The sequence below is a fragment of the Temnothorax americanus genome, unplaced genomic scaffold (assembly GCF_048541705.1).
Source record: "Temnothorax americanus isolate GAGA-0224 unplaced genomic scaffold, ASM4854170v1 Scaffold31, whole genome shotgun sequence".
Classification (NCBI taxonomy): Eukaryota; Metazoa; Arthropoda; class Insecta; order Hymenoptera; family Formicidae; genus Temnothorax; species Temnothorax americanus.
In genome coordinates this window covers 537,868-557,769 of record NW_027509453.1, presented here as the reverse complement: position 1 = coordinate 557,769, position 19,902 = coordinate 537,868, and the positions used below count along the sequence as shown (strand labels likewise).

The 19,902-nt window shown below is 42.0% G+C and overlaps 2 protein-coding genes across 2 annotated transcripts in view; both read left to right on the top strand.

Moving 5' to 3' along the window:
- The first annotated feature begins 958 nt into the window (after positions 1-958).
- On the top strand, positions 959-4,276 carry LOC143900866 (uncharacterized). Its single transcript, XM_077412605.1, has 6 exons — positions 959-964; positions 1,455-1,692; positions 1,871-2,101; positions 2,582-2,770; positions 3,038-3,118; positions 3,457-4,276. Exons 1-6 carry the CDS (start codon positions 959-961, stop codon positions 3,468-3,470), a joined length of 759 nt encoding a protein of 252 aa, XP_077268731.1. The 3' UTR covers positions 3,471-4,276.
- Positions 4,277-6,761: 2,485 nt separating this feature from the next.
- LOC143901014 (CD151 antigen) overlaps positions 6,762-19,902 on the top strand; it is a 119,029-nt gene continuing 105,888 nt past the window's right edge. The window contains exon 1 of the mRNA XM_077412888.1: positions 6,762-7,114. The gene's annotated coding sequence lies outside the window, so the exon portion shown is untranslated. The remainder of the gene's footprint in view (positions 7,115-19,902) is intronic.

Genomic DNA, 19,902 nt, shown 5'->3' with positions numbered 1-19,902 from the left:
TTGGCATTTTTCTTATTATTTTAACGTTTGGTAATTTTTATTCGTGAAGCTGTTACGGTAAGGGATTTATATTTTTAGCCGTTGCGTTGTCGCAGCGTGTTAATTAATAAGAATAATGCCGAAAGCTTTTTAATTTGCAGATAAGTCAATATCCAGATACGGTAAGTATGTCACTAACTGGATTTCGCTTTTCATAACTATTCGCTATTGAGTGACGCTTTTGACACAGCTTCATCACGTTCGCTATGATACACACGCTCTTATGTAATTTGACAATTTCGATCTGCTTTATTGATTTATGGATCTGTTCATTTCCCTCCATTTGCGAGAAGCGTTCTGCCGACTGATATTTTTCCAAAATAAAACGCACATCGACAACATATGCAATTTTTTGATCGACAATTTATTTTAAATCTGTTATTGATATTCTTGTGATTAAATATGATTTATTTAATTTACAGAAAAATTTCAATACCGTTTGCTTTCTCATATTTGTTTTTTTTTTACATTTATTAATTAAAAATGTTATATTTGAAATCTCTCGTATTACGATCTCCGCCCGTTTATACAGATTTTAAAAATCACGCATTATGTTTAACGCTCGTTATTGTATCGCAGTTTTTTTTATCTGTGTTTATTAATTATCGCGCTAATTTGTGTCGATAATGAACGTTGATATATCTAATTAAATGGCACTTTCAACGTTTCAACAAAGCCTCATTATATCGAGTCCGGGCAAACGTCGAGAGTCCTTTTGCATTCGACCGTGCGTTATACACGTGTCGATTTCCGCAATCTCGCAATTTATTTTCGGGATTCATCGATCGTTTTCGACATGCTGGCGTAGCCTTCTCCACACCGCCGCCTCGTTCGACACGGGTTTCACGCATCCAACCGTATTCATATCGGGTGTCGTGTGCGCATTGTTTAATTATCTTGACAATATTCGCCGATCACAATGGTCGTACAAATGATTTATGGCGCAAAACGCCGTCAACGCGAAGCCACGGGAAGCGCGCGCGGCGCGTCGGTCGCGTCGTAAGCTCGTGGCTGAACGCATAAAGCATTATTATCGAGAGCGGGACAAATGACGTATCTATAAACGGCGGTTTAATGCGAGTACATTTGCGAAACGTGCGCGCTGACCGTTAATCACGCAATTTAATACGCGTGTGTCAGTGACGATTCGCGTAGCTCCACGCGCAATTCTGTTTTTGTTCGTGGGATCGCTTTTCACAACGATCTCCGTGACGAGACGAACGTGTTTCGGTTGCCAATCGCGTGTTCAATCTAAATCTCGGAAAAAATTACAGGACGCTTGAAAAAAGTGCTATTATACTTTAACTAACTTTTAAAGTTCTCTGGGGTAACTTAAAAATATTCCATACGTATATTAATTTGTTAATATCAACATGTCATGTATTATTTTGAGTAAATACTCGTATTCCATGTAGGAGGGCGAACAGGCTGAAGCACCCGTGGCGGAACCACCACCACCGGAACCAACCCCGACCCCCCCGGCGCCAGCCCCAACTCCTCCAACTCCTGTACTTCCTTCAACGGAACCGGCACCAGTTTTCGTGCCGACACCGGTTGTCCCACCCGCACCTCCAGCCGAAGGTGTTCCAGCAGCTCCTGCTCCAACAGCCGAGGGTGTCCCGCCGGCGGACGGAGCTGCGCCAGCACCTGCTGGTAAGAGTGGGCTTTAAAGATTTTAAAAATATATGATACTGTCCAAGATTATATTCCTACAGTAATTTGTCCATTTTTTTAGAAACTTCTTTTTTTCGAAAATTTAATACAATGACGCGCGTGTATGCTTTATTTTTTTATATTTTATAATTTTTAAGAGAGCGTTAATTGTGTGCAGAAGGCGCACCTGCAGCAGCCCCTGCGGAAGGCGCCGTACCATCTACGGAAGGTGCCGCGCCACCGGCAGAAGGAGCTGCACCTGCGGAAGGAGCAGCCCCATCAGCGGAGGGTGTACCTGTTGAAGGAGCACCTCCAGCCGAAGGCTCTGCACTTACCGCTGCGCCTGCGGAAGGTGCACCCGCAGAAGGAGCACCCGCAGAAGGAGTACCCGCTGTACCTCCAACTGAAGGTTAATTTTGTCACGCTTGTTTCTTATATCTGATTGCTTTACGTTAACGAAATGTTTAGTTTGCGAAAACCAAATTGTCAAAAAATGAGATTGAATTATACATTAATTTATTGTGACTACCTAATAGTTTATTGCGTAAAGATTAATAGATAACATGTATTTGCAACAGAAGCAACTGAAAGTTTATTGAATAATCGATGCGGAGACTTTTTGTCGCCCATTTATAACACTATTAGTTTATTCTAATTGATATTAAAATAATAGATTTAGGCAAAATATTCTGCTTGTCAGTAAACTCAAAATATTTTTGTTGCATGCTATACAGTTGAAAGACTGATGTCGATCAGTCATTGCCAATTTTATGCGTTGTCAATATTTGCTTTCAGTTTTTCGAATGCAAAAGAGTGTATGATTGATCTGTTACGTGAGATAGAAATTTTTGGTATCCTCCGTAAGACACAGAAAAGAAAAATTGTGCAGGTGCGACACCAGCAGCGGAAGGAGCTCCTGCGGCACCGCCGGCGGAAGGAGTTCCCCCGGTCGAAGGAGCTGCTCCTCCCGCGGCTCCAGCGGAAGGTGCACCGGCTGCACCAGCCGAAGGAGCCGTACCCACAGACGCGACACCCGCAGCTCCAGCGGAAGCTGCACCCGCGCCCGCGGCGGCCGAAAGTACGTGAAACATCTATGATTTGATTTATATTACTTTTCAGGTTACGTAACAAAATCTACTTTTTTTTTCACAAATCTGGCACTTAAAGATTTTCGTAAACATTAATTGTTTTTATTCAAATATTATTTTTTGAAACTGGACATATCACGGTTTCATATTTTGCGAGAAGCCACAACGAGAGAGAATAGAATTTTTCGACCGCCAGTTCACGTCGTCTGACAAAATTGGCGTCGTATTAATTTTGCGTTTTTAACTTAATTTTTTAGCTAATCTAGTTTTGATTTTGCGAGTTACAATCCGCATCAGAGGCAGTCCCGTGCTAAAGAGCGCGAAATACATCATGAACGGTATGTCAAAGCCACCAACAAGCATAAAAACGCAACGGACTAAAAAAAAAGTTATCGCATTCGACGGACTAAAAAAAGACGAAACTCCAGCGTCACTGGCATGTCGCGGACGAACTAATTATCGCGAACTAATTGTGTGCATCGATCAATCATCATCTACGACATTAGTGCCCGTACTACAATTTCGGAGGAAAATCGACGAGAGCGACTCTGTACCATCGGCTTATCATCTTAGCTCTAGTTAATAATTTTGCACTCGTACCTCGCCACAGCGGCTGATGCTTCCCACTTCTCACGTTAATATTCTCTCTCTCTCTCTCTCTTTTTCCCTTATGTAGCACCCGCATCGTAACTGGAAGGGAGGACGAGGGGTCATCTTGCCGCAACTCTCCTCTCGTTGACGTCAAACTTTGCGGAACATCTACACGGCCAACGGTAAAGATGCGGATATACGCGGAACCAGCGCCATACCCGACGTCGCGGCTCGCGCTTTTCTCTCGTCGTCGTCATCATTATCATTACCATTATCGCCAGGATCGTTACCGTCATCTCCATCGCCGCCGCCGCCGCCGCCGCCGCCGTCGTCGCCGTCGCCTCCATCGCTCACGTCTTGCATATTCATCACTCATGCATCACGAAAACTCGCACGTGCCGCACGAGGTTCAAAGGGAAAAAAAGAACAAAAAGAGAAGGAGAGAAATGTATGCACGAGAAAGGGTCGCGTGACACGGACACGATATGTCTTGTGGTCGAGAAACGTTGGCTCGACGTGGAGTCCATATTTTCGCCTCACATCCGTCGATGAAAAACACGATTCCGCGCGTCATTAGAAGGCCCGGAAACGCGGAGGAATGCCGCTGTTTTTATTCGACGATGTCGCGATTGCTAATTAAGATTATATCGAGCGTATACGTACGCACCATTTCAATACGTTCGCTCCGTGCATCCGACCACTTTTCCACCGTGCGCAATCGTATCAAACGGTCGCTACGCTTCGCGTTCTCAAACGGTATACGAATAACTAACTTTGCATCGGAATTCTGTAAATAATCCACGGCACGTATCACATCACAGCTCTCTTTGCGCGGACATCGATTCACCATCGAAACAGCTTCTGTACACGAGAAATTGGATTTCGTAATAAAAACTTTTCTTCGACTATTGGTTACTTCTCTCCGTTTAACAGGCACGTCCGCGCTGCCTTTCCATCCCACCATGAAAAGTTTATCTCGTTCTTTATTCGCAATTAGCTTGTTACGTAATCAAAAGACTCGTTGAAGCGTAATATTTATTTAGCGTAATATTCTTTAATATTATCGACATAAATTTTGCTTCCACATTTAACGTTTGGCAATAAAACATTGTCTTTAAACGGCCCATTTATATGGTATACAGACCTTATTACTTTCTTAGACCATAATTCAATGCTTATTGCCGGCGGCCGCGCGGGCTCTTTTGGGCGCTTGACAACCATTTGTTTATCGCCCGGGTACGTGTTTTGCTCTTTGTCGTGCTTTGTCTCGCGACACGTACTTATATACAACGGAAAGGCACAATAGATGCCCTTCATAATGGGGTCTACATAATAGCGCTGTCTTATTGTGCGTTCCATCATCGCGGAATCTCTTTGCAATTCGTGTAACATTTCCCGCGCGGCGCGCGTATACACATATGTACAAAATGTACATATGTGATATACTCATATAAGAATACAGAAACAATCAGTATTTTATATTAACCCATTAATTCAAAGTCCTAGAAGGTTCTTACGTGTTTTTCCGTTTTAAATCCTTGTATAACTTGGATTCTAATTAAAAAGTAAAAAAATTAATGACTCCCACTTTTTAATTTTTTTTTACTTTTACTTTCATCTTTTAGAGCTTTTTTCAGAATTACCCTTAAATATATCAATTGTAATCTAAAAATATTAGTTAGGATCCGCGTTATACAAGTATTTAAAACGGAAAAACACGTAAGAGTTTCATTTAATAAATAATTTCGTCTATTTTTAAAAATAAAATTTTTATTATAGATCACTCAAATAATAATCATATCGATTTATTTTACTAGAAAAATAAACAAAATTATTTATTAATTGAATATTTGTCAGTAAAAAGACAGGAGTCACTTCTATACTTTTTGTATTTCTACTTTCAACCTTTATTTTTTTTTTCAGTTACATTCCACTAGATTTTCGGAAAGAGTATCTCTTTTTACCCCTATATATTAATTGAGATTTGAAAATTTTCATTAAGACCCAGTTCCAAAGATTTGAAACAGAAAAGCGTGTATATATGGGCCTCTTAAAACTTAATGGGTTAAATTAGTATTACGTATATGATGGAAGACAAAACAAATCACGTATGAATGCGCGTTAAAAAGCCGATCTCTCATATAATAAAATTGTAACCGGCACAAAATATCGAGATTATAAATATACATCGCGCTATTGTCCATCGCCGATTATTTGATCTTCAATGTAAATGATAATTCACGCTCATGGCTGCACTCCAGTTAATTTCACGATCATACATCGATAATTAGCGTAAATGATTTCCAATAATAAATCTAGCATAAAACACTAGCGTGTTTCGCATAAATCAAAATTGGAAATGTAACAGGGCAACGCGAAAGTGTTTAATAATGATAACAATAATAATTTCATACAACGCGCGCGTCCATTATTAAATCATATAAAGTCGCAGGTGGAAAATTATGATCAATGAGCAATTGAAATATTCAAGGCCCAAATTTGCGTGGTGAAAACGAGGGATAAACAGGCGTTCGATACAATTTTAACGGCTTTCGCGTGATGATAATTGCGTCGGATAATAAAATTACAAATTACATATATCGCGAACGCGTTTATTCTAGTGAAAGCTGTCAGGATCAAAAATAATCATGCGACGCGACGCCCGAGACTGACATGTAAACGGGATGTCGACCGGTAGAAATATATGGTATATACCGCGTGAAAATCGAAACTATTTCCGTTTCCAGCGTGGCCGCAATGTGGCTGAAAAGGTAAACGAGCAAGGCGGCATTTAATAAACGATTATAACTTCTTTATAACGGGCTTTCAATTACAGCGGAGTTAACGAAATTGCAAATTGCATATCTGAACGCGATCAAAAATCAGAGCATGCCATGCGAGGCCGCGCAAGGTCGACGGGATATCGATATTCGCGAAAAAGCGGGGAAAAAAACAAAAGAAACGGAAGAGAAAAAAAATCAGAAGATACGTCGCGCGCGATTTAAAAACCGCTTTCCGTTCTCTTCGATTCGCGCGTCGATCGATATATCGTCGCGCGGGAAAAGCCTAATAAGCGCTTTTTAACGCTTTAATCCCGGGGCGACTTCACGATATGATAATTGGGCGAAATTATAAAATTGCGAATGACAGAGGCGGGCGACGCGACGTTTAACTTGCCGGCGCGTAGGAAATAATCGTGCGAGACCGCCCGTGAGAGATTGACAGGTATATACGCGTCGCGGGACTCGCTCCGCGCGCGCCGAGTAAGCGTGAGAAAGATGGGCAGGGGAGAGCGAACGAGGGAGGAAGAGAGAGAGAGAGCGAGGCGCGCGCACTTCACGGCGAACCAACCGTTGCCGCGCGCGACAGCGGCGAGCGGCGCGCTTCAAATCAGTCGCGCTTCGACCTTCGTCGTGGAGGCACTTCGCGCGTCACTCTCTTCCCTCTCTCAGCCTGCCGTCACGCCGTGTGCCGTCGTTGCGTCGTTCTCGCTCTACGGTCGGCCTCGCGTTGTCGCGAGGTGACGAAACGTCGATCAGGGACACGTCGCGAGTCAGTGTCGTTACGACCGTGTTCCGGAGTTTTTTTTTTTTTTCACGTCGGGTCAGTGCAAAAGAAACGCCATTACGCGAGAGTTCCACGCCGACGGCGGTGGGACGCGCGTCGCCAGGGATCATTGTCGGTGGATGCTGCTCGCACGTCCCCGCGGCTGGCGCGGAATCTCGAGTCTCAAGGACCGCCCGGTAAGTACACAGTACACGTACACCGTCGTACACACGCACACGAGCCGCCGGCGCGGCGCGGCGTAGCGAATGCCATTCACGCCGGTGGAACGTGGAAGTCCCGAGGTGAGAAACACTCGCGGCGCGAACGCCGCGTCGTTTTCGAATTGTCCACGCGACGCGATCACGTGACCATCCGCCGCAGCGCGATCCGCGATTATTCGCGGCTCCGTTTTTCTTGTATGTGAATGTCGGACGAAAGCCGGAGGAGGGGGATCGATCTCATATTCGTCTTCGATTCTACGAAATAAGGCCGGATGACCGCGTAGCGATAAGCACGTCCGTATATACATACGTACATACGTTTTAACTTGATTAACCTCTGCGGGACCGGAAGCCCAGTATTAGGCGCTGAAGTGCCGTCTTTTTCGTAGTTCAACCCACTGACAAGGACAAGAATGTTCTAGCAGTAAAACTAAAAAGGTCGTTTCAAAAAAAGGGGCCGGTCTTGTAGAGGTTAAATGAATGCGATACGCCGAAATTTTTTATTCGCGCGACGTAGCTCTCGATGTACATAGAGACGCGTCAGAAAAACAACGGGAAGCCCGGTGAAAACTACTCGAAAGCGCGGGGTGTTTGTTACGCTCTTCTCAGATAAACATTGTTCAACGTTTCGCGCAACATGTGTGTTTTTTTTAATATTCCCTCGCATCTTCCGAATTGACGCGTAGGTGTATCGCGACGAACTGGGAGGGAGAGAGAAAGAGAGAGAGAGAGAGAGAGAGAGAGAGAGAGAGAGAGAGAGAGAGAGAGAGAGAGAGAGAGAGAGAGAGAGAGAGAAACGGGGCTATTCTTAGAACCCACTCCGGTCAGCGCGTTCTCGCGCGCGGCAAAATTTAAGATTGCTCATTCGAGCATGCAAAATTTGTCATATCTACACGGAGAAAAATATACACGCACTCCGGGAAAAATCGGGGAACCACGCTCTCGCGCTGCCGCCCGCGCCCTTTGTGTTCCGAACTGCAAATATACGCTGACGGGAGGGTGTAGAATCGCGACAAAATGGAAAGCGCGTATTCTATTTGCGTCTCGACGCACCCGGGCCCCGGGCACGGGTGAGCGGCGCACGGATTGAAACTAGTATTATTCGAGGGCCGACGTGCTTTTTTTTTCGTGATAGAACCAGTCGGTACGCTATACATCATTTTCGCCGTATTGACGTGGAATTATTGACACACAACGCGCCTCTCCGTATCAGCATTCCGTCAATGTTTCCGCATGAAAGAAAGAGAAAACACCACAATAACAGCTTTATTTCTGCAAATGAGATACGAGATCGGAATGTAGTACGTATAGAGTATTAAAAGTGTCCTTGTTTCTCGTCCTGTTGATGTTTCATATCGTTCGTTCGTAATATAAAATCTCTGTTGTTTTGCTCCAGCCGCGAGGAATGAAATGGAAAGGACGTGTCGGGTTCTCGATGGCTAAAGTCGTTCACCCGCGTGATAAACGTGCTCGCGCTTATGGAACAAGTTCCGGTGATAATCCGGGAAAAGCAGCGCGTATATTCCAGCGCTACACGTGACTGCCTCATTCTCGTGTAACGCCGGCAGCATATACTTAAACCTTTGCGCAAACGTAAGAAAAGAGAATTCCCCCCTCCCCCCCGTCTCTTGGGGGACTTGTACGCGAGCGCGGACCCAATGTTTTCCGAGAGATTTAAATGCCTCGGGATCTGATTATAACGCGTGCGCCTGTTTCGACAATGCGCGGAGGAAGAGATTACGCTGGCGGTGACAGAGACCAGGGGTGGAGGGACTGGGACACGGAGGGAGAAATAGAGAATTCTGCCGGTTCTTTCCGGTCGTACCGGTTCGAGTTGTTCGCGGCCTGCGAAGGAGACGCGTGGATAGACAAGCGAGTATACATCAGAGGAGAAGCAGTTAGTCAACAAGAAATCTCCGTCGCGTACAACGTCGCGCGACTTCCTATCCTGCCGCAATCCTGAACTATATTCACTGGTTATATCCACACATCCCGTAGTTTCGATCTCATTCAAATTAATTCTACAGCTGCAGTAACTTTGTCGTATATACGTAAACCGCACATCGAGGCCTTCGTGTCTCGAATATTATCTTCGTGTTCGCGTTTGAGGAACTACGAGAACTACTTCGCGCGCGCGCGCGTGTGTGTATTTAAATTCTTAACTCTCTTTTACAGTTTATAATAATCATCCAATAAGAATATTTATAGATGATTGTAATAATGAAATAGGTAAGAAATAGATTTATGCGATTGAAGAAGAGAGACCGAGAGAGAGATATTTGAGTATTCTTTTTTTTTTTTATAGAAGAAAACGCAAAAATTTCAACAAGTACAGCGGCGCATGCGAGATTAACAAACTTGTTGCATAAATTATGTATTTGTGCGCGGAAATTTAGTTACATGCCCTTAAGTAACGTGTCGGGCTTGTAAACTAAAACATCCCGCGGGTGTTCTCTATATCCCATCGGGACAGCGAAATATTCTGCGCGCGCGAATGTTGGAGTAAGTACACATCAAACAGGCACTCGCGTTTAAAGCGACGTTTGTGTAACCGCGGCCCCACGTGTGTCTCTTCCGTTCTCCCGGGATATTGCGTGACGGTCGGGCACGCGGTATACAATTCGTGGTTTATTCGAGTCTCGCGGAGTTGTCGCTCGCTCTCCCGAAGCCGGGAGCCTTCACCTCCGTAATATCCGTTATTCGGTTCCGCGAGCTCGGAAGTTGCCGCGAACGCGTTGACGGGATTTATCTCTCCCTCGGCCGAAGTTGCCGGAGAAATAAGGCGAGCCTTCCGGTCGACGCGTTGCTCGCCGGAGCGATGGGAGCGATGTGACGGGGTTCAAATACAGGGTCTTATGAAAGAGCTTAGGCATCCTGCACGCGAGATTCGAGTTGGCGCTCGATAGAAATTCGCCGTCGCGCTGTTCCCGGATTAAAACGAAATCGTTTCACGGAATTGTAAACAGGTAGTTTTAGTTTGATCCCTTTTGTGAAATAAGAGAATATATGGAAGATTATATGGGGCTCAATTCTTGAATTTATTCGCAAGAGAAACGTATATGCGAAAATTCTGCTCTTACACAAACGTTGCAACGTTGATTGGTTTAAAAGCTATGCGATAGCCAATTGACTTGCAACTTTTCTGTAAGAACAATATTTGCGCATACGTTTCTCTTGCGAATAAATTCAAGAATCGAGCCCTGGACATAATTTTGCAGTGTGGAATTAATTCTAAAAACCTTACTTTTTCTTCGTTAGAGTTTTCACGAAAAATCAGAAGTGAAATTCTGCGCCAACGTTGTCTCAAATATAATGACTGAACTATAACTCTTCTCAAATATAATTCCATGTGTTATACGCGATTTTAGAAAACCTATCCACGAAAATGATGTTTGGCTCTTTATCGCATAATTGCATCCATATTATATAGAAGAACATGACATATAAAAAAGTTTTTGTTAATCACGATATCATGTAGCGGACGTCTCGTAATGAACATGGAAATTGGCGTGATATTTTTCCACCAACTGTATCAACTATGTGTGTAAAATGAGTAAAAAGTTTTTGAAGGTACTAGATGAGAGAAATGTAACATAGACGCTCCAGAAATACATTTAAAGTGCACGTAGTATCGCACATGAGATTGAGGAAGCGCAGAAACGTGTGGCTGATGATTCCAGTTTGAAAGGCATTTTGCGGTTTTCGTGGCGAGGAGTTAAGTGAATCTCTCGCACGTGAAAGAGAAACAGACATGGAAAGAGAGAAGGAGAGAGAGAGAGAGTTGCACCGAGACTACCGAGAGTCATTTTCTCGTTATGCAGAGCACCGACTCGGCGAAAGGATTTAGAGTAACGATTCAGCATAGTTCTTTCGCGCATTTCATATTCATCGCTCCGATGGCGTCTCGCCGCCTTGAGGCTGCCTCTTAAAATAATCTTCGCCACGGATCTAGGCTGCCGCGCGCTGAATACGTCGTATCGCGAATACGTTTCTAATTTGATTTACCTTGGTCGCCGACGCGGCACGGCGCGATAAATTTACGCCGACGTTAAAGATCTAGGCCTGGCGGTGCCAACGGAGTATCGCAAATCACGGCGACGCCGATGGAAACTGGTAATTCGCACGCCGACGATCTCAGTGGTCCGTCGGATTTAACCCATCGTTACACGTTGAGTTTTTATTTTGACATTATTTTAAATTATTTTTACAAACGGTATTTTTATGCGATATAAATTTTAATTTCTATGAGAAAGAAAACTTTTATTTTCTGAATAAAACGAATCCTTCTTAATTTTTTGTGCAATAATGGAATTACGTTTCCTTAATATCAGCCGATGCTAAATGTATCCAAATACATTTTCAAGTGTTCTCGTATTTTTGTATTCGGTTTCTTGGGATGTGTTTCTTACGTATACAATAAATGTAAATGGAAGTTCTTGAAACCCCATAAGAGAACAATCCGATACTGGGAGGAGGGGGAAGGGTGAAGTAATATCAGTTTAGAGTATATACGAAGAAGCGGGTGTGCAGATAAATCGCTGGTATAGTGATAGATTGCGCGAGAAGGGCGCCACGCTGCCGGTGTTGCGCTTCAAGCCTTCGCCGTCGTTGCTTAACAGTTGCTTCACATCGGGTGCGATACACCGAGTGTGCTCGTTTTGAGTGTCAAGCGTCTCGTTATCGTCGTTATCTGGCGCGCATTAGCTATATAGGTACCCGCGTCATCGGCGTACAGCGCAGCGGTTGCCCTATACGTGCCGTCAGAAGCTCGCAACCGACGCCGACGGACGGCACCGACTGCGATGTTCCGTTCGTTCATTTCTAACGCGCGAAACAACGTGCGGAATTATATGCCGGTGGAATACGTGCGGAATTATATGCCGCTCGACCTGGCGCGCGAACTTGCAGCGAAACTTAAATTAAATCCTGGACGACCCTTCCTTATACCTCGAGACCCCGTCCCGGGGAGATCCTGTTTAAAATTTAACTCCGGTGAAATAAAATGAATATTTCTCCGGCGTAAAGTAGCGCGACGCGGGATCAGCATATACTGTTACAGCTTTTTGCTATAAAGCATGCATACACCAAATATGAAAGTTGTTATTATTTTATGATACTATTATATTTTTATTTCGATTTCAAATGTTATATGTAATTTTTTTTACCACACATGGCAACTTTACAGATAGTGAGATGAAGACATTTACTCTTATTATTTTTAAAAAATTTATAAAACGAAATATATAGAAATTATAATATATTCTCTTCGTTAAATGCTAACTCCGAGAATGTATTCTAAAGTGATTACGCAGCTGTGTGTGTGGGTGTGTGTTAAGCGATACGTGTCGCACCTTGCAATTAGATATACCTATATACGAGCCAGGAAGCCACGCGCTCTCGCAATCTTTTTGTCGCCGCGCCGTCTCGTTCTCCTTAATTTCGCTATCGCGAATATTTGTTGCTGTCGACGGAGAGAAATGGACATGGCGTTGATGTTACTTGCCAGCTGCTGATGGTTAACAATCACTTTGAATGCCGCGATTACGCTCGTTCCGGTGTCGAGTATTTCGTGGATGTCGTTATCCGAGCCCGTGGTCATCATCATCATTGTCGTCGGAGACCGCATTACAGGTGCAAATTCGTCTCGCACTCATCGCAAAATTAGGAATGACGGATGCGATCCGACACGCGCCGAATTGTTTGCGCCGAGTTAGTCACTGTTCAATCAGAACACCATTTTTACGGCTTCTCCCTTCTACAAATCTACAGACTTACCTATTTGACATCCTTCAGTGCCAACTATACTTATCTCCTCTGAGAAGAATATAGGCCTTGAATATGTTAGGCATTAATGTTCAAAATGTTCTATATATGTATAATATATTATATCATAATACATATCTCTCGCTCTCTCTCTCCCTATTTATTTTTTTTATTTTTAGTATATATTTATCCACTGAGCTTGTTTTTTTTGCCAATTAAACGCGTGAGTAACATTCGTGTGTCATGCGCATTCACCGATCGATCATGACGAGACAAATTGTTGTTTTATATAGGTTCATGCATGAATTATGAATCTGACGCTTAATAAAAAACGGTTGTTACAACATCCTTACAATTCTTCGTTGCATTATATTAAAGTTAGGAAAAGCTTTTAATAGAAATTTATATGAAATCTTTTTGTTATATATAAACGCGTTTTTTGTCAGCTCTCGCGAGTTTGCGAGATAGAATTTCGCCACTGGCTGACTTTGAAACTCGTACGAATCGATTCGCGGTTCCTCTCTATTCTTGCGTTCATATTTCACGGAATACGATCCCGCATACAAGAAATTAATTCAATTGTCCTCAGTTGCCTTGTTTTTGAGTAACATTGTGGAACAATCTCGTTATACCCCGGCAGTCATATTGTGACTCGAGGCGCCATTCGTTTTTTATACCTGCTGCAAATGCAGACAGACGGACAGGGAGGATGGGAAAGCGAGCTAATTTGCCTACGTTGCATTCATTCGTAGCCCGTAGGGTTTTTTTTTTACCGAAATAATTGCCCCCGCAGATTGTGTGTCCCTGATGCGCGAACGGGAGAAAAGTCAATATACACCTCGCGGCAATGCGCAACTTTCATTCCGATATAACGTATCGACACGCGTGTTATGTATACGGATGAAGGTGAGACGTGTACACGAGAAAACGAATACCCGCGACACAATGTGAGAATGTCGTAAAAACGCGCGTGTTGACAGCAAGATTAGATCAGGAATTTAAAATATCTCAATTATTTTGTCATCGGAGTTTGCGATCGTAGTTCGATTAATATTTTTATGATAGGCTTCTGTTTTGGAAAAGGGGGCAGTGTTACATCTATAATTTTTATCACATTACATTTTACACGAAGAAAAAGAGAAATACGTAAAAATAACGGACCTGAGGCGAAATGTGGTAGCGTCGCAAACTGACCTACATCTCCGCGCGCGACCACTACTACTCGCGAGATAGCCCTTAATGAAAGCATTAAAAATAAAAACATACGGCGTTGTCCCCGAGGTCGACGGCATTCCGGTTTCGATCTTCCGTCCAGTGTTTGTATATACTTGAAATTGCGAAGGTGCACTCTTGACTCCGAACGCGCGGCATTCTTACCGGTCGCACTTAATATCTTCTAATTTGTCGGAAAATTACGTGACCCGTCTAACGCTCCGTACATACATACCGGAAGTTACCGGAAGTTTCAACGGTACGCGATCTTACTTCTCGTCGTCTTCGTGAAAATCGTAGTAAGGTCGTGAGAAGTTCAGCACTCAAAAGTTTCATGAGATAGGAATGTTCGAGGGAATGTTTCATTTCGAAAATATTGGAATTGTTTGTTCCTACATTTCCCTCGTCTTCTCGAGATTAACTCTTATTCTGGAACAAGCCAAGTTAACGGGCAACTGCTAAACATGTGTATTATTCTTAAGAATCAAGATTATTTTATAACTGTAATAAAATTTTCATTTCACAAATGGAGAGAAGATTGGATGAAAGATATTGATTTTGTGCAATATTTTAAGGATTAAATGTGAAGTGATTTAGATGGATATCTTTTTGGTGAAAAAAATAAAAAAAATAAATTTCGTAGACAAGACAATCTGTTATAGCTAGTTATAGCTGTTATAGCTAGAGCGATCATGGAATGGATGCGTCGTGATTCATTAACATTGTGGTACGAGGCTTGCGTGTGAAGAATGTAAAATAAAATAATTACATAGTCATTGATCGGCCGTGGTTGAGCGTTGAGAAATGACTCAGTACGATTAGCGTCAATTGGACTTTGATATTATGACAACATAATTCTCTCATAGTAACATTCTACTCTTATTTACACTCTATTCCTCTCTTTCGTAAAAAGCAAAAGTAGAATGGTTTTAGGCATTGTTTCTTTCAAGCAGGTGAAATAAGCTCGCAGCGTGCAACGGATCGTTAAGTTAATACCTTAATTGTACGATTAAAGTTTAGACAGTTATGTCGTAATTGGACGAGGACGTAAAAGAGCAGCAGACATCGGAACGTAGTATTTAAAATTGCAATGCGAGAGTTTACGATCGAAAGCGCATCGGCTATTACGTGGCCGTGCGTGCAGCAACATGGATTTAATGATGCATTATCTCGCGCGATAAAGAGAGGCGTTTCTAATATATTACGTCACCTTTCCATGCAGTGCGCATTCCCGTAGGTATTTCCCGTCGTGTAGGTCGCACGCGAATGATCGGTCGTGCGCGTGAAACGGAGGTGAATGTGCGCGGCGTCTGCGAAGTCTACAACTGTCGCAAGAAAATTACACGTGTCGTATCGGATAGAGTAAGTCAAGCCTATATATTGAAAGATCTCTTTTTATTTCATAATAAATTTATTTAGAACGATGCTCACGATGCGTGACGGATTTAAGGTAGTCGTCTCGTCAGGGCATGGATTAGATAAAGTTTTCGATTTCGGATTTTATATCAAATTATTGATCAGCTTTGCAGTCGATTTTTTCTGTGGCTCCTTACCGACTATTTACTCTAGAAAGTCGATCTCGAAATCACAACGTTTGCATTACTTCATACAGACGGCCAGAAAAAGAAGGCTTTATCACGGTTTCAATCACATATTTCGCATTTTTCGATTAGATGAGTGAGAAACAACATTGCTTTTTCTACATTAGATTTCGAAGAATCCGACGCACCATAAAATATATAGTTTACCAGAGATTTCGCTGCTAATTTTTTAGTTTATCTTAGTGAAATGCGGTAATCGAGCAGACATTTTTTGGTCGAGGGTGAGGTTGGGAAGACTTTGCAACGCCGCTGGCTAATCACTGTAGTTGCAGGTATGGGCTCGTCTTTCTTAGCCGACGTGGATAGTGATTGACACCCCCTGTCATGCGTTTTGAAACCCCTTTCTCAGTACGCGTCAAAATTCAATCGAAAAGTATTTTTCTCACTTGTAACCTTTCTCGACGACTCGCATGATCAGCTGATCAAACGGAGTCGAATGAAAAAATCACATAATTTGGAAAAAGTAACATACTTGTCACGTATGAAATTTTACACCATACGTCATAAAATTATTTTCCCTTAGCAAAAATTGCCCGAAATATATTTCTGAACGTAAAACCTACAAACCAGTCACATGACTAGCACGTAGCGAGACGCCTACCTTAATATGCCGGCACGGTTAAAGCTACATATGCGTGTAAATTCACTAAAATACTATGCAATGCGGCATATCGCGCGCGCAGTATCCGCTTTGAGCGAAACAGCGTGTTCGCGATCAAAGCGTATTTATTTATTTAACGACTCCGAGTACGCAGAAAATTTGTGGTTTCCTGCGAAATAAAATGAATGTTCCGCCTCTCATTGTACATATAAATTTTCATTGGGCGACGCGGAACAGAATCGCGTAAGATTTATCGCATTGCTCATTGCTTTATTCCAGTATTTAACAACAAACAAATCTCGGGTTAAATTGATTTACTATATTTTCGAATTACGCACAACATATCTCACTTTCATTACTTTCGCTATTTTTAAGATTTATACATTGTTATGTAACGTCGATTTATCTTATAATTAGAAATATTGGTTTGTTGACATTTTACAACATTTTTTATGCCGCATCATTACGTGCTCCTGATATCCGGGCTTCATTAACGCCGTTTCGTTTCACCCGATCGTTTTTCTCAAGCCCTCGACAACACGAATTTCCGCGTCGGCACATTAATTAAAACATATCTCCACGATTTACGCCTCATTAATTTCGTCGCTCTTATTTCGGTATCTGCGTGAGATCACGGATTGTCCGATGGCCACAGGTAGTCGGCTAATTACGCTAATAGCCTCTTGTGCCGTTCGATGTCGCCGCGACTTCTCGTAACCCTTTAAATCTCGCTGATTCGCCGCCTTAAAAGGCAATCCTGCTCCGCCCTTCTTTTCCTCTTCCTTTTTTATATCCCTCCTGCCTCTCCATGCAAATTTGCGGTATGTTGCCTGGTCCCTCTAACTATGCCGCCAATTAAAAGACTCCTTTTCGAGTAGTATAAGCAATGCGGGTTCCAGATACATGTATATAGCATGTGTAAGATCGGATCGCTTAAAGGCAAACGCGCCTGCAGGCTCAATGCCCTAGAAAGGCTTCAAAGACTGAAATAAATATTTGATGGTTTTCAAAGTCCAAGTATTTTTCGCTTTCTTCCTTTTCGATCGGGTAATGATTTAAACATTAGAATATTTAAAGCGCATGGTACGCGGAAAAACAATTGTTTTTCTTAAAATAAGATTGTTAGTGGAAAAACAATAAGACCAACTTTTATTGCAACAACGTATATCACGAGGCTCGTTATATATACGTATAGATAAGTCAATTAAAAATAGAATTATGAATGTTATGGGATCTAAAGTAAGAGTTACGACAAGACCTGCTTCTAAATGCTCGTGGCATTGTGAAATTTTATGAACAAAGTTAACGCGGAAAGCATCGTCGCGCACGGCATGGCGAGCACGCTTTACGACGTGTCTCGGCATCCTTTGTGCGCGAAACTTTTCAGTATTTTCCGATATATGCGCGGTAGTATGCGCGTTGCGGAGATGCATGATACTAATACGACTTGCATAGTTTACATATTCATGTAGATCCGCCAGCTAGACTCCCGCGCTATTTCCATGTGGATAGGCAATGAAAAGGCTTTTTCCATGGCTTCTACTTCAAAATATCGTCTAAGCGAAATCAAGCTGCTTCTCATCTTTCCATTGGACAAACCATATTTTTTTGATGTTTATTTCTCAATTTTACCATGGCAGCGCTTCGAAGGTTTCCGAAAAATGTAAATAAAAAAAATTTGGATATGTAATTTAAATATAAAAAAGTTTCTTTATTTGATGTGTGTGTGTGTGTGTGTGTGTGTGTGTGTGTGTGTGTGTGTGTGTGTAAAAAACACAGAAAACTTGCGGCATTTCGTATAATATTCATTTAGAAATGCTTCACTCGTGGATAAAATTTTGCTCGTATTTGGCAAACTAAGGCAGTGAATTTAATCATAGAAATATTACATTAACCATATAAATATCATATAAATATTTTTTTACGGTTGCCGCGAGTCTTAAGAAATGTCACATTGCGTTAGTATTCCGATTATGCAACGCGAATTGTAAAGCGATAATTACGCGCCGTGAATTACGCGCCGAGAATTCAATTAAAGCACTTAAATTATCGTTAATCCTAACGCAATATCAATTACACTTACGAGCGCACGCCGCAGTCCCGTTGGAGTGCAACGAGAGATATGATCGTAATTAATGGGGCAGTTCGAGTTTACATCTCGTAAAGACGGGCTTCCATTTCAAAGGGGTAAACCTATTACTAAGTACTATTAAGTGTTATGCGCGCGTGTGCGGCAAACATTATTCTTTATAAATGTGCGTATTGTGTGCCAGCGATTCGCAGCCGAACGGAGCCGCGTGTGAATTTAATATATTTTCGATCTTGTCATCTCGAAACTTCATAAATAATTCCGCTGAATAATTCAAACGCCGCGACTGAAGTTAGCGAACCGAAAGTGTTGTACACCGCGAGAACTGTGCGTGGGCGTGTTAAACGAAAGTTAAAAGGCCCACGCCAAGACACGATACAACATGCGAACATGACGTATCGTGATCGATCCCTTCTTTCTGTTCCTCGATGTCGTTTTTCAAAAACAAAGTTCATTCAACGGAAAGTAAGTAAACATTTTTGATTATTGTTAATTTGAAAACAAATCTATTAAATTTAAGAGGTACCGTATTTTAAATTGGAAATTATCCAGATGTATACGCACATTTATATGGCGAGATTGAATCAACTCTGTGAAGTTTTAATGATAAAAAGAGTAGGTAACTTTAAAAGGTTCAAAACTTTAATTACGACGCGCGATCTCATTGCAATTTCGTACACTTTGATCGTGAGTAATGTCATTAGATAGAATTAATCTCTACCAACGATCAAATATTCAGAGCTCTTCGTGCGCGAGCTTCTCATTTTTATGCAAATGGTATATAGTTGACTCTTATTAAAAATGACAGAATAAGATCCAGAGAGAAAGAATGAAGATTGCTTTAAATACATTTCGCGCATCGACGACAATGAAAATTGAGTTAAACGAAGTTTTATCAAAAAGTATCATCAGCTTCTCGTTTAAATTAAATAAAGCGGGGCGAAATCAATACGAAGGAGAGGGGAGGGAACGGTCAGACAAAATTAATTGAAGATCGGAAGCGCGCTGCCGAAGTCTAATTTAAGCTTCCTTTTAATTCAAGTTTATTCGAGTCACGTGCAGAACATTATACATCATTTACTGCGAAATTAATAGTTAATTAGCGAAAGTATATTGAAAAACTATAACGAGCGTAACCTCTTAAGCTAAAATTCTAGAAAAAATATTAGTAATATCATCACGTGGCCAAATTTTATGTACGGAATATACTAATAATAGTATAAATTATACAATACAATATTTACATATAAATACGATTTATTTATAAAATATTGATTCCTTTATCTCTTGCGATATATATGTATTTCAATTTTTGCGCAGCATTGAATTTTGATATTTTATATCCGTTGTTTTCAGTGATTTAAACGTGTATCTCTAATCGATCCATCAGGAACGCCATGAAAGATTGGCGACACGCATTAAAGTAAAGACACGGAGCCAATAAACTTGCTCAACGACGTATAGCAAATTAAATTATAATCCGCAGAAAAAAGCGCAG

Excerpts from the sequence above, each read along its gene's own strand:
- LOC143900866 (XM_077412605.1), top strand. Across the intron at positions 2,102-2,581 it reads CGCTGTACCTCCAACTGAAG|GTGCGACACCAGCAGCGGAA; the intron begins GTTAATTTTGTC and ends AAAATTGTGCAG. Across the intron at positions 2,771-3,037 it reads CGCGCCCGCGGCGGCCGAAA|CTAATCTAGTTTTGATTTTG; the intron begins GTACGTGAAACA and ends TTAATTTTTTAG.